The 24,873-nt window shown below is 47.9% G+C and overlaps 11 protein-coding genes across 11 annotated transcripts; 6 read left to right on the forward strand and 5 right to left on the reverse strand.

The window, feature by feature from the left end:
* Positions 1-2,195: 2,195 nt before the first annotated feature.
* On the reverse strand, positions 2,196-5,348 carry F5891DRAFT_1213717 (uncharacterized protein; the record flags this gene model as incomplete). The annotated part of the gene is made up of 5 exons (XM_041369257.1): positions 4,602-5,348; positions 4,232-4,547; positions 3,780-4,156; positions 3,653-3,729; positions 2,196-3,602 (listed from the first exon to the last, which is right to left on the reverse strand). The coding sequence occupies exons 1-5, from the start codon at positions 4,999-5,001 to the stop codon at positions 2,196-2,198; spliced, it is 2,577 nt and encodes an 858-aa protein (XP_041217748.1). The 5' UTR covers positions 5,002-5,348.
* Positions 5,349-5,861: 513 nt separating this feature from the next.
* Positions 5,862-6,350, forward strand: F5891DRAFT_123820 (uncharacterized protein). The gene is made up of 2 exons (XM_041369675.1): positions 5,862-6,186; positions 6,243-6,350. Exons 1-2 carry the CDS (start codon positions 6,034-6,036, stop codon positions 6,309-6,311), a joined length of 222 nt encoding a protein of 73 aa, XP_041217749.1. The 5' UTR covers positions 5,862-6,033; the 3' UTR covers positions 6,312-6,350.
* Positions 6,351-7,568: 1,218 nt separating this feature from the next.
* On the forward strand, positions 7,569-8,865 carry F5891DRAFT_964901 (NADP-dependent oxidoreductase domain-containing protein; the record flags this gene model as incomplete). Its single annotated transcript, XM_041376125.1, has 6 exons — positions 7,569-7,628; positions 7,691-7,726; positions 7,758-7,910; positions 7,964-8,374; positions 8,427-8,776; positions 8,832-8,865. 6 exons carry the CDS (start codon positions 7,569-7,571, stop codon positions 8,863-8,865), a joined length of 1,044 nt encoding a protein of 347 aa, XP_041217750.1.
* Positions 8,866-9,438: 573 nt separating this feature from the next.
* On the forward strand, positions 9,439-10,265 carry F5891DRAFT_987083 (uncharacterized protein; the record flags this gene model as incomplete). Its single annotated transcript, XM_041377857.1, has 5 exons — positions 9,439-9,596; positions 9,628-9,790; positions 9,840-9,917; positions 9,980-10,128; positions 10,187-10,265. The coding sequence occupies 5 exons, from the start codon at positions 9,439-9,441 to the stop codon at positions 10,263-10,265; spliced, it is 627 nt and encodes a 208-aa protein (XP_041217751.1).
* A 768-nt stretch (positions 10,266-11,033) lies between these two features.
* On the reverse strand, positions 11,034-11,756 carry F5891DRAFT_1072059 (uncharacterized protein). Its single transcript, XM_041363301.1, has 3 exons — positions 11,333-11,756; positions 11,224-11,281; positions 11,034-11,171 (listed from the first exon to the last, which is right to left on the reverse strand). Exons 1-3 carry the CDS (start codon positions 11,549-11,551, stop codon positions 11,128-11,130), a joined length of 321 nt encoding a protein of 106 aa, XP_041217752.1. The 5' UTR covers positions 11,552-11,756; the 3' UTR covers positions 11,034-11,127.
* Positions 11,709-13,026, forward strand: F5891DRAFT_124039 (uncharacterized protein). Its single transcript, XM_041369713.1, has one exon. The coding sequence runs from the start codon at positions 11,865-11,867 to the stop codon at positions 12,831-12,833; it is 969 nt and encodes a 322-aa protein (XP_041217753.1). The 5' UTR covers positions 11,709-11,864; the 3' UTR covers positions 12,834-13,026.
* A 457-nt stretch (positions 13,027-13,483) lies between these two features.
* Positions 13,484-14,065, reverse strand: F5891DRAFT_124114 (uncharacterized protein). The gene has a single exon (XM_041369723.1). The coding sequence runs from the start codon at positions 13,944-13,946 to the stop codon at positions 13,593-13,595; it is 354 nt and encodes a 117-aa protein (XP_041217754.1). The 5' UTR covers positions 13,947-14,065; the 3' UTR covers positions 13,484-13,592.
* A 1,429-nt stretch (positions 14,066-15,494) lies between these two features.
* F5891DRAFT_1072066 (uncharacterized protein) lies at positions 15,495-16,468 on the forward strand. Its single transcript, XM_041363302.1, has 5 exons — positions 15,495-15,583; positions 15,644-16,008; positions 16,065-16,136; positions 16,187-16,281; positions 16,341-16,468. The coding sequence occupies exons 2-5, from the start codon at positions 15,988-15,990 to the stop codon at positions 16,420-16,422; spliced, it is 270 nt and encodes an 89-aa protein (XP_041217755.1). The 5' UTR covers positions 15,495-15,583; positions 15,644-15,987; the 3' UTR covers positions 16,423-16,468.
* Positions 16,469-16,558: 90 nt separating this feature from the next.
* Positions 16,559-18,635, reverse strand: F5891DRAFT_124167 (uncharacterized protein). The gene is made up of 5 exons (XM_041369733.1): positions 18,359-18,635; positions 18,273-18,306; positions 18,091-18,222; positions 16,808-18,029; positions 16,559-16,752 (listed from the first exon to the last, which is right to left on the reverse strand). Exons 1-5 carry the CDS (start codon positions 18,441-18,443, stop codon positions 16,696-16,698), a joined length of 1,530 nt encoding a protein of 509 aa, XP_041217756.1. The 5' UTR covers positions 18,444-18,635; the 3' UTR covers positions 16,559-16,695.
* A 49-nt stretch (positions 18,636-18,684) lies between these two features.
* F5891DRAFT_1154346 (uncharacterized protein) lies at positions 18,685-19,753 on the reverse strand. Its single transcript, XM_041365199.1, has 3 exons — positions 19,565-19,753; positions 19,332-19,510; positions 18,685-19,275 (listed from the first exon to the last, which is right to left on the reverse strand). The coding sequence occupies exons 1-3, from the start codon at positions 19,733-19,735 to the stop codon at positions 18,888-18,890; spliced, it is 738 nt and encodes a 245-aa protein (XP_041217757.1). The 5' UTR covers positions 19,736-19,753; the 3' UTR covers positions 18,685-18,887.
* Positions 19,754-20,696: 943 nt separating this feature from the next.
* F5891DRAFT_124220 (Cullin repeat-like-containing domain protein) lies at positions 20,697-23,337 on the forward strand. Its single transcript, XM_041369742.1, has 11 exons — positions 20,697-20,811; positions 20,868-20,916; positions 20,989-21,084; positions 21,136-21,220; positions 21,270-21,366; positions 21,422-21,811; positions 21,871-22,248; positions 22,301-22,469; positions 22,521-23,000; positions 23,048-23,059; positions 23,116-23,337. The coding sequence occupies exons 1-11, from the start codon at positions 20,782-20,784 to the stop codon at positions 23,169-23,171; spliced, it is 1,842 nt and encodes a 613-aa protein (XP_041217758.1). The 5' UTR covers positions 20,697-20,781; the 3' UTR covers positions 23,172-23,337.
* Positions 23,338-24,873: the final 1,536 nt, after the last annotated feature.

Below are 24,873 nucleotides of genomic sequence, written 5' to 3' on the forward strand. Positions count from 1 at the left end.
GTCACGGACACAGACTCGAACCGACTTGAAGCTGTGGGAACAGCTAGTTTTTGTATCATTGGTATGTTTGAGATTCTTTTATTCACCAAATTCATTAGCCTGACGGAACCTAGTGCCCTCAAACGTTTACAGGTTCGTTTGATTACATAATTCACAACATGATACAGTCTAATCTGACATTCTGAAGTGGTGTTCGATACTGGTAGCTCAGACCGAGTTTTCTCAGAAGTATATTCCTCCATCTCCGCGCTGACAGTGAATTTCCTTCCATCTACCGAATGTCTTGTCAACTGTGTTGGGCATGCGCGACACGACCCTGCTGCATCCTCGTATGCAAAATATTCTGGCCAGTCGCTCGTGCTCATGTACGGCGCTGGGGAAACAGCAGGCGAGGAGTACGTCGATGACGTTTTTGTTGGAGGTTGCGAAGTTAGTTGTCCTACATGTTCATTTTCTCTCCATTAATCTGGTACATCACGTCGGGGATCAGATCATTGGCGCCGCCTGGGCATATTCGCTAAATTTCAGTAGGGACAGGTCTTTCCTCCCTCTTTCCGGTCTGGTATTCTACGAAACTGCGAAATATAAGAGTTAGAAGGAAGTCCATTCTTTCAAACACTAGACGAAAGTGGCAAGCTGCCGCAAAGCGTCATTGGGGTCAAGCTGCCTACTACTTTCGGAGATAGTGAAATGACCATCGTAGGAGCAAATACAAATATCAACCGCTCCGACACCATTCACTCATGTCCCTGTGACGGATTCAGGCCATTGGCAGGTAGAAATACCATTCCGAGGTTGGGACAGGATGTCATTGAGTCGCAAGTCACTCCTGTCATCATTGATACCAGGTCATCACATCCTATTCAATTGCATAAAGTTACTGCGCGAACATATCTGGAGCTACGGTCCACACCGAGGGCGGATACATGCTGGACAAGTAAGCTTGTTATTTATATTTTTCGATCTTCAATTTGATCAACGTTTGTATCTGTGCAGATGTGTAACCCCGGGTCAGACAGTCTTTCCAGCAACTGCTTAACTGGGATCGCTGCGTCTTTAGAAATGCACGCGCACAGCCTATGGTATCTTTGCCATGATGATGTTACTCATACTTACACACTAATTGTCGGCGACGTCTTTCTTCAGAACGTATGTTCGGTGTTTGATTACGCAAACACGAGGGTATGATTTGTAGAACTTGCTTGATGTAACCCGTGGATGCATCGATTAATACCCGAAGTACATATATACCTCTTCGTACTACGAACTTTGACTGTTATGCGTACTAGTAGCCTAGATGGGCTGTGACATCCTGCTACCATGATTCAAGTTGCAGCGGATGTCGACATTGAACGAACATGTGCCGTAGGGCCCGGAGCGGTATGTACTTTATACATCTTGCGCAGCTGATTTTTCTGGACAGCTCAATAAACATGCATGCCAATGTCCCCGGTGTTAGAACGACTTTCTAAAGAGCACCTGCGTACTCCAAGCGCACTCTGTCCCTGACTTTACAGGTTTATGTAATCACGCGCCTCTTGTTCATCTGAAATGGCTACAACCATCGATATTCGCTCTGCTGGAATCTGGGGGAGTTCAGGGAACACGAATGTTGAACTCCCCCAGATCCCCATGGTAGCAACATATAGAATCAATGAAGGCAAGGCTGTCACGGATCTCAACAACGAAAACACTGCACACAATGCAGCGAAGTTAGTGCACGGACTAGAACCCCTCAAACTTCAAGTTAGTACGTTCAACACTCGAGTTCCAGCTCGTGTGGTAAATATTTTGCACCACTGACAATTCACTGTTCAGGTGTACTAATTCCGGAGCTCACTATTGCACATGTTGAAAAACCGCGCCCACATGCTGCATGCAATTGATGGGTGAATTCTCCTTGTGTTTTGGCGGCAACCCATTGTTCATTAATCCCAATCAGAGCTGTCGAAGCTGGCGACATCCCAGCTGCATTGGACGAATTCCGAAGAGTGCACAACAATCATTGTAATGCTACAACAGACCCAGGCAACAGAGAATAGAACGATACGACAAAACCAGGCAATGATTGATGTTCAACTGGCGTACAACATTCGTGCATGTATAAGATAGAATACATCATACGAGTACTTGTTGTGCGTGGTATAGGCAGCGCAGTGACACGACAACAGAACATGGCAGCAGGTCAACCGAAGTCAGCTCACAATACATGCCCATCCCTTTTCACTTTGTTTTCCTTCTTGTGTACTTTCCGATTCTTTCCCCTCTCCTTCTTCACTTCGCTTCGTTTCATTTACATTCCCTCCACCTCTTACATCTACACCTTGACCATCCCCTCTCGTTTCTTCATCTTCAGTTTCATCACCCCCTGCTGCTCCCTCACTGTCAATCTCACTTTCACCTTCATCATCTTCCGATCCTTGACCTCCACTTGGATCGCCCGCTCCTTCGCCTTTCCCACTCCTCATGTTCTTAGTGGCGGTAATTATTGAAACCCGAAACTCGTCGAGTAAATCACCCATCTTTAAATATAGAACGCACCGTTCAGGATGATCAACTGAGTACATGATGACGATTGGAAATACCCTGTATAACTCTCCATTGGCACATTTCAATACAATACCACGGCGAAATGCTTGTGCTCCTGCCCATTCACCTTCTTCTATCACTTCTGGTCTATCTGTACTATCGCCAGCATCATCCACAATCTTATTAACCTGCCAGCGCCAGTTATTTGGCGTCCATGCGAGAAGCTCTTCTGCTCGCTTCTGAAAAAGCTTGTCGGAAGCTCTTGCATACTTCAATAACTCATATTCGCCATCACCATACCCCTGCGCACGAAGTGCTGCCCATGCGACATTCATAGCCAAGACTGAATGATGCCGATTCGGAACGGCATCCAGGATCACGATGTACTTCACTGGGAAGTTCTTGAAGCGGAAGAACCAGCCTTTATTTTTTCCACTTTTCAATATTTGAAGATATCCGAGGAATGGGTGATTTCGTACGCCTGGCATCTCACAATGAGTGCCATACAGTACATCGACCGCAGATCTTGAGACCGTCCACTTGCCAGAGCCTGTTGGCCGATTTGCAGAGAGCGCTGGGGGAGCTTCAAATTCCCGAGATCGCATCATTGGTAAGGCGTCTGTGGGGAAAACTTCGACGTCGCGCCCGGGGTCCGTCTCAGAACGTGTTACTACCTGGAAGAGGTCGGGTCGTGCGCGAAGCTCTCGTAGAAAAGCATCATTAAATGGATCGGGCTCGTTTCTGAGGGCGCCAAACATATATCCCCTCGCCTCTATCTCACACCAGACGATACATCCCGGCCTCTTGGCTCGACGCGTGGTTGGTATAGGACCAGTCATGTGCGGGGGCATCGGGCCTGACACCATGTCGGTGAAAACCACCCCAGAGAGAGAAAGATGTTTCCTGGGCACAATCGCATCAACCCCATCGTACTGTCTGCTACAGAATGTTGAAGGTGGTAACATGCCAATCGCTCCAAAAGACAGGAGATTGACCATGTCATCGAAGTTATTGCATAAACGGACAAACCGGTTCTCCACATCGGCGGGTGGCTGCAAAATCTCCAACAGATACTGATTAATCACGTATAGTCAGCACCAGTACACAGGAAGATCGAAGATACTTGCCCACCAAGCTTCATGAGAGATGGTGCGTATGTGGGTACGGCTGTATATCCATCCCCCAAGCACCTTGTGCCGGCTACCTGAACAACATGAGACGGTGGGTTGTGCAACTTGCACGCCACTTACTCAGACTACCAAAATTAGCGACGTCACCCCCCTTCGACATCATAAGGGCATCAAGCACTGCATCTTTGAACCACGTCAATCCAAAACCTAATTTATTTCTTTCGAACAGGAACAGGAATTTGAATGCATCCTCAATCGAGAAGTCATCGTCCAGCATGAGATCCTGGAAGGAGACCTTGTCGAAGGTTTTGAAGAAAAAGTCTGAATCGTGAAACATGATCCGTCGTGCATATTGTTGGAAAACGTTATGTAGGACAGTTGGGTCAGGCTCAAAAGTTGGATCAGAGTCGTCTGGATATGCTTCATGACGAAGGTGTGTGAAAAGATTAGGGTCCGTGATCATTTCAAAAATGGTATGCAGTATCTGAGTTTTTTGTCTGAAAAAAAAGGATTGAGAGTCATCATCAATGGCACCATATCAAAGCCCATGGCCTAAATCTGGCGAGACTTACGCTCGGTGCTCAAGATCAATTAGGTCCTCATCCGCTAACGCAGAGGATCCCATAGACTTTTTAGTAGCGAAAAGCGGACATGTAGAGTTCTTTCGATCGTTGGGAAGGGTTCGTTGAGCCGCTTCAATGATTCTCTCCGTGGAAATCGGTTCATCATCGAAGTCGTTTGGTGATTGAACCGGTTTTATCCACTCGGAACCAGGATTATTGGCAATGTGGAGACTCAACGCCCGGGCTTGAAGATTGCTGAGGATGTCAACTGCTTTCCTCATTTTTTTCTCGAGAAATTTCAAACGATCCTTGTGTCCATCATCGACTATAGGCACACAGTCGTGTTGGTGAATAGAGCGGGGGAATTTAAAGGGCTCACTTTTCAAGAAGAAGCGTCTTTGGTGTATACCCCTGCCAGTCCTCTCCACTCGAATGCTTTCGAGATATTTGCGCACCAAACGGGCCTTGTTGAGTGTCAAATGCAAATCAGTGTAACATTGAATTTGCTCCTTCGTCGGGAGCTCCAGTGTTCCAGATTCGATATCGTCAACAACCTTGGAAGCATCCTTGTACTTCTTATACATTGTACGGTACTGGGCCTGGTGGACCTCACAACGCTCGAAGCCTTCTGTCGGTGGCTGGTCGCAACGCGTCGTTTCGTCCTCCTCCAAGGTTGAACATAGGATTTCTATATCCTTTGACTGGCTGGATGAGACATTGGGTATCTTCTTCCTGCCACTCCCCTTGCCCCTTCCCTTGTTCTTCCTAGGGCCTGTCATTGCGATGCGTAGTGGTGATGATCAGAGAGTACGACACTAGTGGGCGCCTGTCCCGGCAGATTGGCTTAACTTGCCCAAGGCATGATACTGTGACTCCCACATAAGAATAGACCCGGCGCTCCCATAGTCGACGACTAAAGTCAATATCATACGCAAAGACAAAGGACCGTGAGAACACAAACATCCGAGTCCCGCCTCAACATCACCACAATACTGAGTATTGAATTTCCTGCGGCCTCATCAAAGTGTGGACGCCCTTGTTTGCAACTCTCAGGTAGTAAATATGGACTATGGAACGCTGTATTAGGTGAGATCAGATAATATACTGCATATTAATGTACCCAGACAGAATAATCAGACCAAGGCGCATGTCAGTGTATACGTGGGCGAGCCGAAAATGAGGTCAGTCCTAGATAACAGAACCGTGTCGCTGTCCAGGCAGAATAGCTTAATTTGTCTCTGGATTCGTCCAAGGTATATGATACTGTAACATCATAGGATCCGGCGAGGATGAATAGATTCCCAGTCAATCCTCTGCCACAACAATACAATCTAGCGATGTTTGCAATTTCACGACTCGTTTACCAATTGATCGCAGTTGGCAAGTACTATATATCCAACTTCCGTTTTTCTTGGCTCCTTAACAAATATACAGAATACCCATATGTGCTGGCAGAAACAACATGAAATCATGATATCCCTGTCGAACCAGTATCGCTAGGAATCTATGGAAAGTACCATTCTCTGGGTCCAGGGTCGCGCCCGACGATCGTCAATGACTAGTGACGGATTTCAATTTTTCCACACCAAATTGCTAATGGCTCGTTGGCCGCTATCCATTTGAGGACACACTACGCAAGAATAATTTCAGGACATCTTCCGACCTCGGTTATTCACTTGACGCAGTAAGTCCATTGAAGGGATTCCTGCAGATAGGTTCTTCCTGTACCATCATGAAGGACGATATCCAGCATATAAAAGCGAGTTGTCTTCCTACTCTCCTCTTCAGATTTATCTGCCCCATCACAAACAATGCGTTTCTCCTCTGCAATTGTCCTCGTTGTCGTTGCTACTTTGACATCTGCCATGCCCCATGACGATGGCAGTCTTCTCGCTCGAAAGGCTCAATGTTCCACATTTTGCACGAAAAATTCGCAGTGCCAGGGCTGCCCTAGAGGATATTGCGTGAGTATCAGTAGTTTGTGTCTTGGATTTAACCACATAACTGACTGGCATGGAAGACCCCTCTTTTTTGCCAAGTGAGACGCGTTTCTGCTTTGACATCAGTCCAGTATGTTTTTTGGCACTGACGCGCGAGTTACTAGTAATTTGCAGAGTTTTTCGGCGTATTGGCTTCTATTTTCTCGCCGCTCGAGTCGAGCGATAGAAATCTTAGCGTAAAATAGGGGGCTTTCTTGTAAATGCTGTTTGTAACACGATAGCGTCCAGATGGCCCGAAAGCTTTGACTGAAAGTTTTGACAGTAGAAATAACTTCCGCGCACGGTTCTGAGTCTGCTGCGTGGGGTATTTGAGAAGAGCTCGGAAACAGTATGCGATGCAATTGAGTTAGCGCATAATGTATGATTACAACGAATTTTGTACACAGACATGATATAAGTTAACACGCAAGAGCAGCCACGAAAGCTACTGCTGAAAAGTGAGCTTGGGTACAATATATATCTTTGTTCAGGTCTCATCGAAGTGTGGACGCCCTTGTCTGCAATGCTCAGGTAAATATGGAACGCTGTCTTAGCCTTCCGTCCCAAATTTGACCTGATTCTTCCAGCTTTTCGTGATTCTGCTGTAATTGGTTTTTTGATCCGACTGGTGTATGTACTGTAAAAACTGGCCAATGTAATCAGACCTCAGTTCCGGATAATGTACTGCATATTAATGTACCTAGACAGAGTCATTAGACCAAGGCGCCTGTTAGTGTATACGCGGGCGAGCAGAAATGAGCGATGTACCGTCAGTCCAGATTACGGACTGAGAGACTCAGCGAGTCCATATTAGGGAGTTGTATAATGCAGCATGATCCGAGCTCACTGCATATCCGGCGTAAGCATCAGAGAGTATTACCTACAAGCGATGACCTTCGGTCGTTGGGTTTCATGCTGTAGTATTAGCTCCGAAGGTAAAAATGGCAACCGCTAAGTCACTGTCAGGGAGAGCAACGTAGCCGTCATATTTTTATTGTCGTATTGATATCCAGAAGCATTTTGAATGCCCACCAATCCGTGAAAAGTACAGCCGGTCGCTGCATAGTGCTGGAAGAAAAGGAAAAGCAAACCTGAGAGCGTGCGTCAGTGCTGCACAGCATGACCGTGACGGGGTGGACACAATTGACAATTGACACCGAGCCGGCGGCTATTCATGCTTATATATGTTAGATATTAGATAAATTAGAAGATGAGTATTATATATCCATGTCATCGAGCACCCGTAAGCATATATAAGCTGAGTCATCCATTAACGTTAACCTATGCCAGCTTAATAATGGGGGCCGGAGACCCTCTTTAAATACAGAGCTTGAACTTCTAGCAAACCCATCTCCATCATCAACGCAATGTCTAAAGCTCAGTACCGCTCCCTTGGAAAGTCTGGTCTCAAAGTCTCTGTCCCAATTGTGAGTTATAAAACGCTTATTGATAACCCACAGCACTCGCCACTCATTAATATTCTTCATAGCTTGGTGCAATGAGCTTTGGTACTTCGAAATGGGCTGTATGTGATTGTCCCCTGTTCCATTCAACAGATCCTCAACTTCTTACAGCCCTGGGTCCTTGACGAGGAGCCCTCTATCGAAATATTGAAGGCTGCTTGGGACCTTGGTATCAATACAATCGACACTGCCAACATTTACTCAAATGGCGAGTCAGAGCGCGTCATCGCCAAGTTCATCAAAAAGGTATGCCTTAACGATGTCCTAAATCTACATTCATTGATGTATAGACTGCATAGTACAACATTCCTCGCCCCCAGATCATAATTGCAACCAAGTGCAATGGCCTTGTCGTCAACGATCCTTCAATACATGGGTTCGCCAGACCCGGTCTCGTCGAGCTACCCGAATACGTTAACCAGTCTGGCCTGTCTCGCGCTGCAATCTTTAACGCTGTCGATGCGTCTCTCGCTCGTCTCGATACCCCATACATCGATCTCTTGCAGATCCACCGCTTTGACCCTTCAGTCACCCCTCAGGAAACCATGAAAGCACTTCACGACCTCGTGCAGAGCGGTAAAGTCCGATACATTGGTGCTAGTTCCATGCGCTGCTGGCAGTTTGCCATGTTGAACGACGTGGCCGCTCGTAATGGTTGGACGACGTTTGTCAGCATGCAGGATGAGTACTCACTGCTCTACCGCGAGGAGGTGTGTTCCTAGAAATTACAAAGTTTGCTCTTCAGTTTGACATCGCATTCAGGAACGCGAAATGCTCGCTTATTGCAAATTCAACGGAATAGGTGTCATACCCTGGGCTCCTCTATCTGCTGGTCTCCTCGCACGTCCCGTTGGCACAGAGACGACGCGTCTGAATTCTATCAAGGGAACCGCTTGGGAGAAAAAGGTATCCAGTGCGGATGCGACTATCATTAACCGTGTCGAAGAGCTTTCAAAAAAGAAAAATTACAAGATGAGCCAGATTGCGCTGGCCTGGGTTGCATCAAAGGTGTCGAGCCCTATCGTGGGTATCAGCTCTGTACAGAGGCTGCAGGAGAGTATCATAGAAGGAATTGAGCTCACCCCGGAGGAGATAAAGTACCTGGAGGAGCCGTGCGTATTCTGCTCGCTTGGTTATTCAACTCGAGACTGACGATCACCTTTGCAGGTATGAGCCCAAGGCCACTCGTGGCCACATTTAGGTGGTTACAGCCTACAACGCCCAAGGAGAGATACCTGTAGCATTGTATATTAGTACCACCATCGACTTAAACGCAATGCACTGAGTGAGAATGATCATATCGGTTTCAGGAGCACTGGAGTTCTATGCTGACGGATGTGGAGAGTATGGGCACAGCGTAAGACAATTGTACCCTTGAGTATACCGTGACCCTCGTTGATTCGTTCGAACACTTTACAGGAACAAATTAATTTGCGAATGTAGGAGGTGTGTAGAGAGAAAGTTGAAACTGCTAGCAAACCTTGGTGATAAAGTTACGTCACGTGAACAATTTAATGCTCATTTAAAGTTCACTGACTGCTGCCTGAACGTCGAATGAGGCAAGGACTCCCGGGGCTTCAATGATTCAGGTCCTGCTCAGGTCATGGAACTGATTCATTGGTGTGCCGTTTGAGTTGAAACGTTGACGTATCGACATATGTTGATCGGAAGCACTACTTCGAAGCCCCTCTTTGAAATTTGGGTGTCTACGCACGGATCAAGTGAAGATTACCTTTTTTCAAGATAGCAGTTTGTTCTAGGAGTAGTCATCCCAATGTCATTCTTCACCCCCACCCCACCCCCACTCCCACAGGCGATGATGCCTCCTGTCCAACTGGACCCTCGGTTGCTTCGGTCTGGCAGTTATAATCATCATATTTTTCCCGTGCTATGCACCAATTTTGTGGTGTATGCTCTCCTGTGTTGTTTCATGTGTGTGGGGTGTACTTCGCGCTGGACACAGTACGCTCTTCGGTAGAGCTTTAAATCTGCAGCTAGAATCTACGGAGGATGACGGGGTACATGGTGGAATGTTGATCCCTCTAGTCTTTTGTGGGACTTGGATGAGACCTCCCCGAACTGAGGAAGACGGGAGTGTGGATCAGTCTGAATGGTCAAGTATTCAGGTGTGTTGAATTCAGGTGCTGTCACTTGTATGATAATATTCGATCATAGCCTGTGTCTGCATCTTCGCCTGTCAGCTCTCATGTTGCATGTCAATCCGCCCTTGCAGTTGGAAAATCTGAATCCACGGTATCTGCTGATACCTTCCACGGCCATCTCCCCATGATTCCAAGTCTTCTTCACCTATTCAGAATCTCCCCAAAGCTGTAATGATTGCCGTGATGATCCAGATGCCTTCTCCCGTTTTCCAGTGTCGAAACGATAGAAAGGGTCGTACATACAACCCCGCTAGACCAGACAATCCGTTGTCGGAGTATCAGATTGGCGTAGCACAGATTCAGTATGTGGACGCTCGATGTTGACGCGACCTGCATGTTTTCTTTTGCTGCTTGTCTCAGCCGCTCAGTCATTGCACCAGGGTGGCGGGAGCGCCAGGGGTCCTGTCTCGTGATCGGTCCTCGATGGATAGAGCTGTAGCCTTCCTATAGAGGTTTGGCCTTATTCCCTCGCAGTCCCTGCCCGTTCCATCATGAACGGCTTGTGGGTACTTTGTGTTCGAATTTCAACCTGTATAGTAGCAGTATGTCCTTTGCGAAAGAATTAATGACCGCAAATGCTTTCGACTTGAAATCACTTTGATAGATAAGTCGTAGCTGCCTTCTGAGATTATTTCCTTGAGAATGCTACTTCGTGTATCTAAAACGCGATCGGGGGGAATTTACTGTGCAGGCCATCGAACAGACTTCGCAAGGCAAGCTCCGCTCATCTTGAACCTGAACGTTAGATGGCTCGTAGAACGTCCCCTCAGAGTTGCTAGATGACAGGTGATACCTGTGGAAGGATCATTTGCGACAAGGCCATTGCACTTGGTGACCCTTGCACATAGCATGTGCTGAGCATACACGGGACCAGTCAGTTTTCAAAATCTCTGGGTTATCATAAGCCAACCCTCCAAATGCTAGCATTCGGGCTACAATATGAGAGGCCCCCCAAGTATCCATCCACACGTACCTTATGTCCGGTCTAAACAAGCTGCCCGAATACGTCAACCAATTTGGCCTGTCTCGCGCTGGAATTTTCAACGCTGTCGACGCGTCCCTCGCTCGTATCGACACCCCATACATCGAACTCTTGCAGATCCTGATCACAGCCAACCTACAGCGTCAAAGGGGAGATGTCAGCCAAAATCCGTAGCGCTTTGTGTTACCACCATCACCACAATGCACTGAGTGGAGAACGATTGTATCGGTTTCACAAGCCTGCATTACCAAAAGATCCTACCGATACAGTAGTAAGATAAACACAAAGATATAAGAGAATATGATAGGTGAGGGTAGATTCACGAAGCGGGGTCATGCAACACCGCGAGGAGATATCTTTCATCTGTAAATGAATAATTAATATAGTTATCCATCAAAAGCAGATACCCACCGACCAGGCGAAATCATGATTTCATGGCGTTTGGTCCGTATTCTCATGAAGCGAATCTGGTCCTATAACAACGCGTGAGCAAAGCATAAGACATGAACATAGTTGCTACGCACTCCATCATTTTCCGACATACTCACTTCCTCCAAGCCTGCTTGCACGCTCTCAACCATCTTGCCTATGACGCTCGCGTACTTCTTCCCTTGTTCTCCCTCAAAAATGACGCCTGAATGACGTATGATACTGACATGGTCTCCACGCGAGAGTAAAAGGTATCCGAGGACAGAACGGTGTGATGATAGAAGGGTGAGCGTCTGCTCGAGCTCTGGCGGCATTATACTAGGCGTAGAATTGTGAGTAGCACCTGTGATATTTGTGCTCGTCGTCGCTGTTATGCCTTGTACTGCCTATATGCAGGTTGGTCAGCGAAATGGAAGGAAGGAAGAGGGAGCAGACCATTATGTGACTGGCTCGAGCGCGCAGATTCACTGGATCAGTGGTTCAGGGCATGACATTTCGGGTAGTAAACGTTGTTTGGGTCAGAGGGTGTTGCCAAACAACCACCTACACTAATTTCGTGCTTTCGCCCAGACCACTAGCTACCAGTGCTCCGACATTATAACTTATGGACCTTCGACTATTGCTCACATGAATCCATCAGAATCAAAGAACAAACAGAATCCGTGGTCATTTAATCACCGTACTCGAGCTCATTATGCATTCGACTCTGGATCTGACTCTGAATCCGAGGCCGAAATTAACTCTAAAGTCAATATTCCTTCCGACGACACTAGACTCATTCAAGAGCTCGATATCTCTTTGCGGCACGAGACCGTGGAGTACAAACCCAACCCATGGAGTATTGCGCGTATTAATGCTGTCAGTCGTCTCCCGAATAAGGAACCCCCCAAGCAGGCTATCTCAGAGGACATACGACAAAAATCACAGCCACGGGCACCACGGGGTCGAATTGTGGATGCATTCAAAGTTCAGGCAGAGCGCAAGCCGCGTCGCGTACCCCCTCCTTTGAAGGCACCCAAGGTTACAAAGCCCAAGTCGAATATGCCTCAGGTCTCTCGGGAGCACCAAGTTTGTTCACACATCCGGAGAATGAGTAGCCCTGGACCAGGGGACTACTCGCAGCACGATAATGCATTGTTTCTCGCCAGTGGGTTCCAAACCAGACCTTCGGACATGCCTGCTACCTTGTTGTCCAACGCTCCCCAGGGGGACTTCCACGATCAGCGAGTCCAACCTCATCCGGGTGTCCCAATTCTACCCTGCACTACAGATAGCGAGCGCGGCAACATTCAAATGAGTCACGAGGCACTCTTACAACGAAGCGAAGCGCATATATCCACCCCCGACATGAGTCTGTTGCCACAATCACGATATGACGTGCGATTCATGTCTATGTCATCTCCGCTCACCAGCCGTGACTATCCAGTGAATGTTTCACACCTTCGACCAGGAGGCTATCAATCTTCTCCGCCAAGACCTTTCCATAGAAATATCAATACTCCTCAGAGAGTGCTTCCGTGTAACCAATCCTCCTCACAATTTCGCCGTGGCATACATCTTACTGGTAATCGTGAGTACCTCGGTGCGCTTGCGTAATATATGATGGACGTTTTCTGCAACTCCGCAGAGCGTTTTCAAGCGTTGTCTGCATCGCCCGTTCCCCATGTTCCAGCGGTGAGGTCCTGCCGCGCATTGCCACCTGCGATGGTTGAAGGAGAGCCTCCGTCAATGCCGCAGTGGCTGGCCTCCACCATTCACAGCTCCCTCAACCCCCCACTAGCTCAAGCAGAATTTATCGAAAGAGTTTCACGCCCGGAGCAAAACCATAACGATCTTATGTCTCCGGAGTCTAGGAAGCGTCCATACCAATCACCAACGCCATCTCCACTACCACAACGTGCCAAAAAGTTTACGCCGAAAAGTAAAATTGGGGCCTCGTCAGTTTCACCTGGTGATCGCCAAACTTCTGTATACACGTTCGATGACGATCCTGACGCTAACTGGAGCACGGTCACGAAACCAGCGAAGAAAAAGAGTAAGAATTATAAGCCCGGTCACATATCGTCGTCAGGACCGTTCAGTCTCCGTCTTCCTGGCATTGCTGTCGGAAATTCGAAGGGCCGGAGTACAGGCGTGACGCGGACAGAGAAGAAGCTTGGCATTCAGACAAAGAGACGTGTTATCACGTACCTCCCACCACCACTACCACAGCGCACCGAAAATTCGCTCCAGATCGAAGAACATTACGTCCCCGATAACAACGTGCTCCCCTCTGGGTCCACGCCAGCTGTTCAGCCACCACAAGAGAGCGGTCGTGTATCTCCTCTACCACTCGCCGACTCTGATGATTTGACATTAGTGGGTGGAGTGGACGAGCAAGTGGTTACATTTGATACTGGAGAGGTGAAGGCGCGGTATCCCAAAATTCGCAAGCTCATCAAAGAGGTGCGTATCCATCCCTGTTTCGCTTGCAAATGCCCTTGACCTTGCGTGGTAGTCCTTGTCGCCATATTCGATGCTTAGCTGACCATAATTGTGTGGCTTGTAACAGACTCGCGTTATGCTTCCAGAGCTGCTGGGTCTTCCGAGTTGTGGGGTTGTATGGCGGGACGATGATGTCGCACGAGTGGACGACACTGAGAATAGAGAAATCAAGATAAGTGTTTGGCCTTGCGTTGGATGATTGGCGCGTAGGGCTATCACATCCATTGTGTTGTTAATGTCCGCTATTCTGTTGCAGAACAGACTCGCCTATAAAGAAGAACGGGACAATACTACAGTTTACTTTTATCGGCACTCTATAGAAGATGGGGTATATTCGATGGTCAAGAGACGGGAAATCGCCTCTAATACTCATCACACAATTTGAACGAGTATTCATTCGTCTGTGTGGCATCATGTCAACCAGCATTTAACCCAGCACCCGATCTCACTTCAGACGATTCTGTCAAGTAATACGTGGCTGCTCTGACCTACCCGTGCGAGCAAGTACCATTGATAAAGATGGCTATTCAACTCCTCCAGGGGCAGTCTTCGTCTCGCACCAAGAGGAGTATCTGCATGTATTATCCGACATTCAGGCCTACGGAGATGTGACAATCCCGACGTTAGCTCCGCTCTTGTTTCACTATACTGTACCAGAAACATAAGTTTATGACAGTTGTATATTGTATACATCACAAGTTACACTCTGCTCGGTGATGTAATGAAACTAGAAATGAGGAGCGAATTTGGCCAGAGCTCCTGTGCCATAAGTACTAAGTAACTGTGACACGTGCAGTATACAATAAGCCACCAAGTCCGCCCATCACCCAAAAGAATCCGATGATACTTCCCATGGTCGGTATTCTAGGCGTGATTTCAAAACACTTCGCGAAGAGACAGAAACGTGGAGATGGATTGGAGATGGAAGTGTTGCGCGGACAAGCTTAGAATGACGGCGATGGTGACCTTGTTGTGTCCTTTGAGGCTGCAATTTACACCTTCGATAAATGGAGATTGGCTTGCATCTGAAGTTCGGGAAGCACTATCATTAATCAAAGTCGACAACGCTGCTGAAAATGCATACCTTCGCGATCTGGCGATCGCGTTTTTCCATTTCATGTTGCTGGTCGGCATTGCCTTGTTCCACAAGCTGCAGGGACAAACGGTATGCCTGAACTGATGACGGTGAGCAGCGAGGAGGTGATAATTGAATCACCTGCAGCAACAAGACCGCGACGTGCAATGCGGAAGGCCGTGTGGATTGGCTTTGAAATGACAGTGATGAATGTTTTGAATTCTCTGTGAAATATGATTTGGTTGTGCCAGCAACTTGGACAGTAAATCATGTTTTCTGTACATGTAAGAGTTTCGGATGATATCGATCATGATGATAGGGTATCGTGTATACTCACACCATCGCTATCGTCATCAACATCATCCGAACAATATCCGATAGTCGGGTAAAATGTAGCACGAGAGACTATGCTCTACTGTCTGGGGGGAAATTGTAGTGGTCAATCCTTGACCGAATTGACTATTGCAATTTTCCCCAAAGCCATATGATTGTCATTTCCGTCACCATCTATGTGTTCTGAGAGAGATTAACACTCATAAGTCGCCTAGTGTTCCGTGGGTCAAACCAGAGGCAAGGAAGTCCTTCAGGAGGTTTTACCATGCCTGATCATCGAGGGTAGTTGGTTACAAGAGGGTTGATGTTGGCTTTGAATCAAGACATGGGAAGCGATAAGGGGTCACGCGTCACGCGTGCCGGATCTCGTCCATCGGCAGTGTAGGACTGGAGAGTGACTTGTCCAATATTCAGTTCAAACTTCGTGCAACGGCGACGATCAAGAAAGATTTGTGTAAGGACAGTTCTTTACCCAAAATTTTCCGTATCTCGCCTCAGATGTTTGCTTGAGCAGGAAAGTACATTCAGAACGACGGGTCCTCGCATATACATCATCAATCGTCATACTTTCTTGAACTACTCCTGCAGCACTGTCGCCAGTGATACTCATTCAAGGATGATTAGAACGACATTACTGTTACTATATCTGAAGGTTGGGTAGAGCTCACCCATCATAGCACAAGCTTCTGGTATTGGGCTTGTTTCTCGTTACATCGAACACCTTTTCTCAGCTGAGGGCGTGGTCAGAGACTAGCCGTTTTGTTATGAATCAAGTGCTACATTTGCAACTATCCCGACTAGTACCAACGCAGTGCTCTGCCACTCCTGATATTTTTGGTCAAAACTCCTCCACATACAATGCATGACATTTGCCATTTGGTAGGCTGATACTGAGTAGTATGAATATGAATCTCATGCAACTGGTTATTCCACAGGATAGCGACTGGTTTATCAATGCACTCGCTACCTGTCTTATCATTGGTCTCGTCGTATCCTATTGCCCACAGGTAACGTGAACGACATGCGGACCAGTAATCATCTGACTGTTGTACAATAGCACCTCCGAATAATTCAGATGAGCTCTTCCGAGGGCTTTAGCCCGTGGTTCTTGCTACTTGGTAGTACGTCTTCTGCCGCGGGAATGCTTAATATGTGAGCCACCGGATGGCATTGATGTTGATGCTCGGGTTTTCTGATGAACCGTCCAACAGGATCGCATTATCTTGGCCTACTATTCAGTGCTGTAATGATGTGGTGCGTTCCGCGGTGATTTTGCCTGCTTGGCGCCACTGAGAATCTACGACTTGTCAGAGCGTGGGGAAATGCCTAGAAATCACTGTCCAGCTTGCACAGCTCATGTTACGTTGATATTTAAGTTTGGCTACCAGCCAATATTTGATTGTACAAGATCTCCTTTAGAGCACAAACTAAGAAAGACCGCCACCGTCGTACCAGTCCAAGTATACAACGCATTGTAGTGCCTGAAAACAATCTGGTCCAAGATCGAAGTCACAAAGTCACAAGTGACTTATCAGCAAAGCATCAAGAATTTGGGTCTAATCATTTTCACAGACGGTTTCGGCGACACCTGTTACAAGCGTTCATCTGACACCCTGCACAACGCTAATGATGTCATATTAGGTGTGTCAGAGTAAGCAAGGCGACGCAAATGGCTTACGAAGAGGTATAGCGGGAGATGCACCTCGCAGCTCTCGCAACGTCCACCACCGCGCCGGAATTTCCAGCTTCTGTGGTCACAGTCATGGTCCACTCTGAGACGATCCATGGTCTCCCTGATCATACGCTGTCTGACAGTGTTCCTATCCGAGTCCGGCGTTGTTGCAGTTGGCGTGGGCTGTGGCTGTGGCACTCGTGTGGACCATGCTGAAAGGAATGCTCGCGTTTCAGCACGACGAGTCCTCTGAGTCTGGGAAGGGGGTGCTGCAAGAAGTGCTGGTGCTTGTTCCTGGCGATTAAGAGTCGTGGTACGGGGTAAGACAGGAGGAGGTGCTGGGATAGGTGGCTGAGGACGACGAGTCGTGTGCAAGATATTGGCAACTGGTGCTGGTCTGGGTGCTGCTACAGGAACTTGTCGAGGAGGAACCGGAGGAATATTGACGACTGGCGCTTGTCTGGGCGGTACCGCAGGTCCCGGTCTAGGTAGATTAATAGGCCGATTCCTAGCAGCGCCAGCAGCTGGCACTGGTTGGCGTGCTGCAGGTGCCTGTTGGAGAGGATTAGCAGGCTGGGCGCGACGCTCAGGCAGTAGTTGAGCATCCACGCGACGCTCTGCAGCAGCCAACAGCCTGGCCTCGTCCCACTGCGGGCACCTGCAGCTCTTCCAGAGTGCTTTGCACAAATAGCAAAACTCTGTCCTGCATCTGCAGGTCATGTGGAAACACCCCATGTTAAGCTCGATCATCTGAGCACAGCCTGGACAGCGTGCCCACCCCGAGGCGCGGCTGAGTGTGAGAACTTGCTCAATCTCTGCATCGGGAGTGCAGAGATGGGTGAACCCTTCGTATCTACCACGACATTTTCCACATGTCGACATCGTACACGTAGGGGATGTGCATTGAAAGACCTTGCTGAAAAATCCCTCATGCAATGGCCCGAGGAAACGGCTGCATGTTGGTGAAACACAATAAACGCGCTTCATGGTCCCAAATTCTTCAGCTTTGAGGGTAAATTCAGCGAGGACTGTCTGTGCCAGGTGAGACCGAACTTGTGGGAGTGGAATGTTCTGGCGACAACATCTAGGAGGGTACAAACTCTCATCGCGAGTTGCTGATTGGAATAGGTCGGTGACGCAGCCGATATCATAAAAGTGGCCGCATGGTGCCCGAATTTCCACTCCGAAGATGGGGTCCTGACAGATCACGCAATCGTGGCCAGTAGCCCTAGTTATGATGATGGATTCAGTAACAGTGTATTAGCATAATAGGTAGTAACACGTCTCACCGAAGAGCTGGCCTAGCCGCAGTGGTGGGCGCTTGACCTGGGTTTGCCAGTGTTGGTGTCTGACCATCCGACACAGGCGCCGAAAACAAGGAGGCAAACCATTGGCCCCATGTTTGCTTTTGTAGCGTCGCACTGTAATTCTCATCAGACACTCCAGAGGAACGTTACATTTGCAAGCGTACTTTCTCAAGCTAGTCAAGGCGGGTGTTGCCGTTGCTGGCCTGCTTATCAGTGTTAGCTTTGAGAGTCCCGTGATATATAGCCTTACCTAGCAGGTGCAGGATCAAGCTCTTCAACAGCGAGTCGCTGGGCAAGTTCCCGATCAGCATTGAACTCTGCAAGTTCTCGAGCATTCTGCATCAACAATGCGAAGGCAACTTCGCGATCAGTGAGTCCCTCTCCTCGGTGCACTCTGTTATCATATAAGGTCTGTAGTCTCTCTACATCAGAGAGTTCCAGTTGTGCGATCATACGGGTAAGATCCTCCTCATAGTTGTCTCTATCTCTTGTACCAGGGACCGGACGTGGTCGTGAGGGACCAGCGATGTTCATGGTGGCAAGAGAGAAAGAGTCAAGCGCAAGCGTGAGAGCCTACAACGACATTCGACTAATTTCTGGATGAGCGGTGCTAACACGTGCCGAACCTTAGCGTAACGTAGATCACTGAGCGCTGTTCTAATGACCTACACGTTGTGCAAGACCGCTTATCATCGGCGATGGACCCCGGATAGTTGCAGTTCTATTTTACTGTAGCGTCCCCCAATAGCCCCTAATCCTACATCTGAACAGCCCTGTGATTAGCTCAGATCGAATACGTCCTTCAAAATCTCGACAAGCTCTTGATCTTCAGCATCAGCGCTTGTAGGACTAGGGCAGCCTTGCTCGGCTGCAAACCTCTGTGCATACTCACGAGCCTCGTTTATCTTGAGGACGGTGGGCATGCCGAGCCGCTTGCCATCGTCAACGGAGCGACTCGGTTGTTTACACAGAAGAATGTAGGCGGGCAAGAGGAGCGATTTGTCGAGGTTGTACTTATCATAGGTGATAATTCGCTCGACAGGTTTCATGTCGAGCTTTTGCAGCTGCCGGACTGCCAGGTCTCGCACACTTGGAAATTTCCATCGTGTAGCCAGTTCAAGGATGGTGATCCAGTGGTCTATGGGTTGCTCATCGTACATATATTGCCTTCGATTCCAAACGCTCAGTCCGCCGATGAACATGAACTGGGAAAGAGGACTCACGGGTTGTAGAATACCCACAACAGTCGTTCGAACTCACTGATCTTGACATCATCGAGTCGAAACGCTGCCTGGTCGGACTGACCATCTTCCTCTGGCCCAGCTGTTCTGAATCCCTCCCGGAAATATTCGGATTCTCTTTCAAAAAAGTACTTGTGTACGCGAAAGACGGTGCCCGCGACCTGTTTGACGGCAGGTATTAGGGACCATCACGATTAAACAAAAGGAAAACGTGCATGAATTGATACGCTACCGTCATGCAAGTAATACTTGGGATGGCGTGTTATTCGTGACATGCCCATATTTTCGATAGTTAAAACTGATTGATAACGATGATGTGTCGGAACTTCTCCCCAGACCCCACTTTTATCTACTGCTATGGCCGCAGCATACCTTCCGTATTCCATTCAGATGTGTTATTTGGTAACAAGGTTATGGCAAATGTAACCAAATGTGCAGAAAGCTCCGAATCGCGCATTAAAAGGCTGCTGTTGAAGATCAAATCAAGATTCATTCAGAGGATCATCGGCTAGAAGTGCGGCGATAGGTCGTACACGAGGCATGGTGGGCTGTGTGCAATGGCAACAAGATGCCCACACCGGTACTTGTATAGCATTGTATGAGATGCAAACAGCATCAGGGTCCAATAAGTATCCACATATCATCCGTCCTTGAAAGAAGTAGCACTGATCACTGATCAATCTTCAACCGTCCTCTAGCTATTTTGGTAGGAATCGTGACATACATTTCGCATCGCAGCTGTTTTGCCACCGTCTGAGATGAGTACAAGACCAACAACAACCTCAAGAGAGGTACTCCATTTACAATAATCCCGTCAATACAATGCGTTAGCTGGAATGATTTCCACTTTTGAGTGGGGCTTTGATGAGGAGAGTGATCTATGTAGGTGCCTGAATTATTCTGGAGTAGAACGTCGAGTGGCTCCGGGAATCGCTGCCCGCCTAGTACGAAGTGAGACGCCCACTGTTCCACTGGGACGCCTCAGTCGTTGTCTAAGTATCTGATCCTACAAATATCTAGTGGAACATTACTCCAAGCAATGCAGGACAGTACTGACCGATGTCATCTGAGAATTTAAAAAGGCAGATGGGAGGTTATCAAAGCGGAAGGTAGGTCCTAATGTTGAAAATCTAGCTGGGCGCTTGAGTCTTTGAGAAAGCTCAGGCAGGCAAACTTTCAACTGTCCCAGAGTATGCTAAGTCACTTGACATACTCAAACACAGTTGTAAGTGCCACTGTGAACGTTGTTCAGCGCTCAGCCACGGTGAACTACTTTTTGGGTTGGTGGTTAACGTTTAAGAAAGTTGACACCGTTGACACGTTGCAATAAATTACATAATAACCAATGTGCTTTCGGCCAACATCGACCCCAACCTTGAAGCTGGCGAATCTCTGCCCATGCTACGTGCTTGACACATAATTTAGTATCGTTATGGATGATGATAGTGCTGAGATCGAGCTCGTATGTTCTTCTTCCAGGTGGATTCGCGAAGTGTTGACCGTTCTGTTATGATGCAGCTAGAGCAGAACCTCAACAAAACGCACCAGATCTCACAGCGGATGACTTGTGCGTGATTTCCAGCCATGTCCAACCGTGACTAGTTGACTGTTGACTACACTTCATGATATACAATGACAGCTATCCTGACGAACTTTGACACTCGTCTCGTGAAACTTGAGAAGTCTATCCTACCACTATACAACTCGACACAAAAGCTTAAACAACGGGCTCATAGTGGGTAGTCTAGGTCGCGTCATGAACAAAAACTCATCTAGTGATACACAGATATTGATCGCGCTCTGCTAAAGATCGACGAGGTTGCTAGTAGTCAAGATGGCATTGCCGTAGAAGAAGGCCTCGTTTTACGGGGGTATGTTACAGTTCGATCAAGGCTTGGTACATAACTGAATCACGAACAGGCCACAACTTGGTCAGCTTGATGCCTACATCGATATTCTTGAACGCCTCAATGCTGCCATTGCATTCAAATCTTCTGATGCAGATTCAAGGGATATGGTACGATTGAGATTCATCTGTTGCTATTTTACATGCCTTTAATCATCTTTCCAAGGCGCGACTGATCGAGACTGGTGCGAAGAAGCTTTCCCAGTTGTATACCAAGCTTGTCGCAGAAGGCTCTTCAGGATCTCCACCCGTTTCAGGTCTTGCATTCATGCTCACTGAGTTCCCCCCTTCCTTGATGTCCTCCCTTACACCCCTGGTCGCCTTCCTCCGTACTCTGCCCCTTCCATCAACGCATCCTTCTCATCCCGCTGCTTCAGCTATCTTAAACACGCTCAAAGATGCGCAGCGAGGGTATGCGGACATGCGCGGGAATTGGAGTCGCAAAGCGCTCGAAATGCATTCACGGCGGGCTGTAGACCGAGCCGAGACTTTAGATGGCGTGGCTGCTGGGAAGGAGTTCAGCGTCTGGATAGATAGTTTGCTCAGAGTCACCGAGGTGTTTTTTCTAGTTATCATTCCTATTTTGCAAATTCTCAACAGAGCGCGGATACACAGACCGAATACACTCTCCTCACAGAACTCGCCCCGCTGTCTAGCAACACCCTCATTGCATCGACTTATGATACCCTTCTTACTCCTCTCCTAACCCTCTTCACGGACACCTTGTCATCTCTGACATCCCTCATCAAGCGCTCACTACACAAATACACGTTCCACGCGCTTTCTGCATTTTCTGCTCTGTCGATGTCTCAGAGTCGCTGGGAATCTGTGTTGGCGAAACGTGGACGGGAGGGGAATGAGTTGCGAGATGGGCTCAATGCGATCCGCGGAGTATGCCTCAGGAGCTTTCCCGAATTATTGGCTGATTTGAAGCTTGCCGCTATCGGCAAGGGCAGTGACCTGAGTGTCAGCTTAGCGGACATCACTATATCGGTATGTTAAGACAGTCCTTTGCCTTGTATTCACCTGCACTGAACAAATGTAGACCGTACAGTATCTGAATCGCATACCTGATGTCCAGGACGCTGTCGGGTCTGCGTTGTCTGCGCTCGGGGATGGAAACTGGAGAATGGGTGACGGAAAGCAAGTAGGGAAAACTGCAAAGTCCAACTCTGTAGAGGTGAAGGAAAAAGTCTTGATTCAGCACTTTGTTTGTGGGTTGTTTTTTCGATCGATTGTCCGAATATAATTCATTTAATCTGCAGACGATGTAATGAATACTCTGATCGGGAGCCTCACAACTTTGTCACGCACACAACGCCGACCTCCCTTCGGTTCTGTGTTCCTCCTCAACAACATTTCGCATCTTGTGTCTCACCTCGTCTTGCGCCCTACAAACCCCAACACACCTTCCCTGCTGTCTAAGCCCACGATAGACTTCCTTACCTCGTCATGGCGCACTGCAAAGGCAGGTTACTTTGATGCCAACTTCTCACCCCTCATGCAGGCGCTCGCGGACGACACACGAGATAAGACAAGCGGCAGTGGTTGGAAGGCGGCAGCGAAGGAGAAGTTTACGCGCTTTTATGACCTGCTTGAAGAGGTTGGAGAACGACATCGGATGGCAAAAGTGTTGGATGAGGATCCAGAGGAGAGGAGCGCTGTTGGGGAGGAGGTAGTAAAGCTGGTTGTTCCATCGTTGCAACGGTTCATGCAAAAGCAGAAGGAGAGAGAGTTCAGCAAGAGTGAGCTTCTTGCTCTTGTCGTGTGCAATGAACTAACATTTCACCAGATCCTCAAAAGTGTAAGTCATCCTTTATTTTTGCGCTAATCTACTTCCTTTGACAACTTGTCCCTTAGATATCAAGCTGTCTCCTGAAGAAGTGGAGTCCCGGATCAGGAATTTCTACAACTAGCTATCCATTCACATTATAATCGGACTTCGTTCTACTTTGTTTCCCTCCCTGTCTTTCCGGTACGAGTCGATCACCGAGTAGGGTGTTCTGCTACACGCCACACCGGTCAGCATTAGAGTTGTACGTCGCATGTTTAACAAGGAACTCTGTGACAATGCACGAACGTCGAATGGGCTCCATGTTATGCTTGTTCGATGTTCGTGTTACCCAGTAGCCTGTAGACTGATCATAATGATCATATGCGCACGCTGACGTGGTTATATCCCAATTGTAATTACAGGTAACCAATCGGACTAGCTCCTCCCATTGCAGATTATATGCAGACTCTTTGAATGCCGATAAAAAGCGTTTTGCCAAGTAGCGCGAGGTACGAGGGCTCCGCATGTTGTGCCTCGGAACATTCAGTTGTGCAGGTCCAGGTCCCACTGGATAGGATAACGATGGAAGAGTTATGCCCTCAGATAGCCCTCATGCACATGGGCGATAAAAGAACGCACTCGATGGTGCCAGCAAAGTCATGTTTTTCACCACGATCCCTATCCACTATTTACTGGCCAAGAAATGATCCTGCCCCACAAACCAGGGAGAACCGGTACTGCTGGCAGCACGAGCGTCCAGCACTATCCTTTCATCCTCATTTTAGGAAGTTAACACGTATCCCTTCAATAACTACAGCTCCCTGGAGCCAGGTATCCAGGTCCACTTCTTATTCTTTCACCAGAACTTTAATTTAATGTTCTTCCCAGAGTCTCCAAGCGCCAAGTTGTAGCGAAAATGTTTCTTATCAGTTAAATGGGGGTATTGACCGAAGTCTTGGGACAAGCCTGGCACTTGGAAGATAAATGTTCCTGACTAAGGATGTAGGGCATCGTGCATGAAGCGTTGGTGCTGCCGCCACTTTGTGATGATGATGAATGCCGTGTCGACAGAGATTACAGGTCAATAGCGTTTCAATACGGTGAGCACCCTCTGATGAATCAAAAATTGAATCCTTCATCACTCATCCCACATAACGTACGTAACTGGAGCAGCGATCTTCGAACTTCTGGCTTGTGGTACGTTTGAGTTGTGGCCCTCATACTCCCTTGGCTATAATTTATCAATTGTCAGGAATTCCAGCCTGTGACAATGTGCGGATTCACGCAAGATTTCGCAAGAAAGCTGGCTGCTCGCAATCTGGTAGGGAAGTGACCTAATAGGAAAACAGTCATTGAGCAGCACTACTTTTCGATTGACCATTTCCAGAGTCAGTTTGTACACACGATCGCAAAGCAATGGTATCGGACAGTGACAAAGATGATTAGTTGACTGAGCGACAAGTAACATACTGCAGGGTTCAGATATAGTATGCCTACCTAGATTTTGTCGGGCGTTGTTGGAAGTGGAGTAGGGAGCTGTACGGTATGCAGGACCCAGGTGTGTTTTTATCAGGTCTATCGTGTGCATACCATACTTATATTCGATCTTCGAGCTACACCAACAGTGTGAGGCTGCGCTATGGACTGATCTGCATGCCCCCAACGATAGTATTCTTCTTGTATCCTCGCATATCTTATATTAGCCCGATACCCCTATATTTCACCAAAATCTTACGCCAACTCCAATATGCAAAAATCTGTAAGTTTTCTTCATGCGCGTTCCAACTCTACAAATCACTGGTAACCCGCGCGTCAGTGTCAACGGCCATACTTCACCGGTGTGA

Source organism: Suillus fuscotomentosus (genome assembly GCF_016647785.1).
Source record: "Suillus fuscotomentosus strain FC203 chromosome Unknown F5891scaffold_143, whole genome shotgun sequence".
Classification (NCBI taxonomy): domain Eukaryota; kingdom Fungi; phylum Basidiomycota; class Agaricomycetes; order Boletales; family Suillaceae; genus Suillus; species Suillus fuscotomentosus.

What these genes read in the sequence shown, in the direction of transcription:
- F5891DRAFT_124039 (XM_041369713.1), top strand. Translation starts at nt 11,865, where the DNA reads ATGAATCCATCAGAATCAAAGAACAAACAGAATCCGTGGTCATTTAAT.
- F5891DRAFT_124114 (XM_041369723.1), bottom strand. Translation starts at nt 13,946, where the DNA reads ATGGATGTGATAGCCCTACGCGCCAATCATCCAACGCAAGGCCAAACA.
- F5891DRAFT_1072059 (XM_041363301.1), bottom strand. Translation starts at nt 11,551, where the DNA reads ATGCCGCCAGAGCTCGAGCAGACGCTCACCCTTCTATCATCACACCGT. An exon ending in GTATGTCGGAAAATGATGGA is followed by an intron (nt 11,282 to 11,332) that starts GTGCGTAGCAAC and finishes GCGTTGTTATAG; the next exon opens with GACCAGATTCGCTTCATGAG. An exon ending in TGAAATCATGATTTCGCCTG is followed by an intron (nt 11,172 to 11,223) that starts GTCGGTGGGTAT and finishes ATTCATTTACAG; the next exon opens with ATGAAAGATATCTCCTCGCG.
- F5891DRAFT_1154346 (XM_041365199.1), bottom strand. Translation starts at nt 19,735, where the DNA reads ATGGAATACGGAAGGTATGCTGCGGCCATAGCAGTAGATAAAAGTGGG. An exon ending in ACGGTAGCGTATCAATTCAT is followed by an intron (nt 19,511 to 19,564) that starts GCACGTTTTCCT and finishes GCCGTCAAACAG; the next exon opens with GTCGCGGGCACCGTCTTTCG. An exon ending in TTGTGGGTATTCTACAACCC is followed by an intron (nt 19,276 to 19,331) that starts GTGAGTCCTCTT and finishes TTGGAATCGAAG; the next exon opens with GCAATATATGTACGATGAGC.
- F5891DRAFT_124220 (XM_041369742.1), top strand. Translation starts at nt 20,782, where the DNA reads ATGGATGATGATAGTGCTGAGATCGAGCTC. An exon ending in ATAGTGCTGAGATCGAGCTC is followed by an intron (nt 20,812 to 20,867) that starts GTATGTTCTTCT and finishes GTTATGATGCAG; the next exon opens with CTAGAGCAGAACCTCAACAA. An exon ending in CTTGATTCAGCACTTTGTTT is followed by an intron (nt 22,470 to 22,520) that starts GTGGGTTGTTTT and finishes TTTAATCTGCAG; the next exon opens with ACGATGTAATGAATACTCTG.
- F5891DRAFT_123820 (XM_041369675.1), top strand. Translation starts at nt 6,034, where the DNA reads ATGCGTTTCTCCTCTGCAATTGTCCTCGTTGTCGTTGCTACTTTGACA. An exon ending in GCTGCCCTAGAGGATATTGC is followed by an intron (nt 6,187 to 6,242) that starts GTGAGTATCAGT and finishes CTGGCATGGAAG; the next exon opens with ACCCCTCTTTTTTGCCAAGT.
- F5891DRAFT_124167 (XM_041369733.1), bottom strand. Translation starts at nt 18,443, where the DNA reads ATGCTCGAGAACTTGCAGAGTTCAATGCTGATCGGGAACTTGCCCAGC. An exon ending in CTTGATCCTGCACCTGCTAG is followed by an intron (nt 18,307 to 18,358) that starts GTAAGGCTATAT and finishes TAAGCAGGCCAG; the next exon opens with CAACGGCAACACCCGCCTTG. An exon ending in ATCTCCCGCTATACCTCTTC is followed by an intron (nt 16,753 to 16,807) that starts GTAAGCCATTTG and finishes TGACATCATTAG; the next exon opens with CGTTGTGCAGGGTGTCAGAT.
- F5891DRAFT_1072066 (XM_041363302.1), top strand. Translation starts at nt 15,988, where the DNA reads ATGCATGACATTTGCCATTTG. An exon ending in TCGTATCCTATTGCCCACAG is followed by an intron (nt 16,137 to 16,186) that starts GTAACGTGAACG and finishes GTTGTACAATAG; the next exon opens with CACCTCCGAATAATTCAGAT. An exon ending in GCCGCGGGAATGCTTAATAT is followed by an intron (nt 16,282 to 16,340) that starts GTGAGCCACCGG and finishes ACCGTCCAACAG; the next exon opens with GATCGCATTATCTTGGCCTA.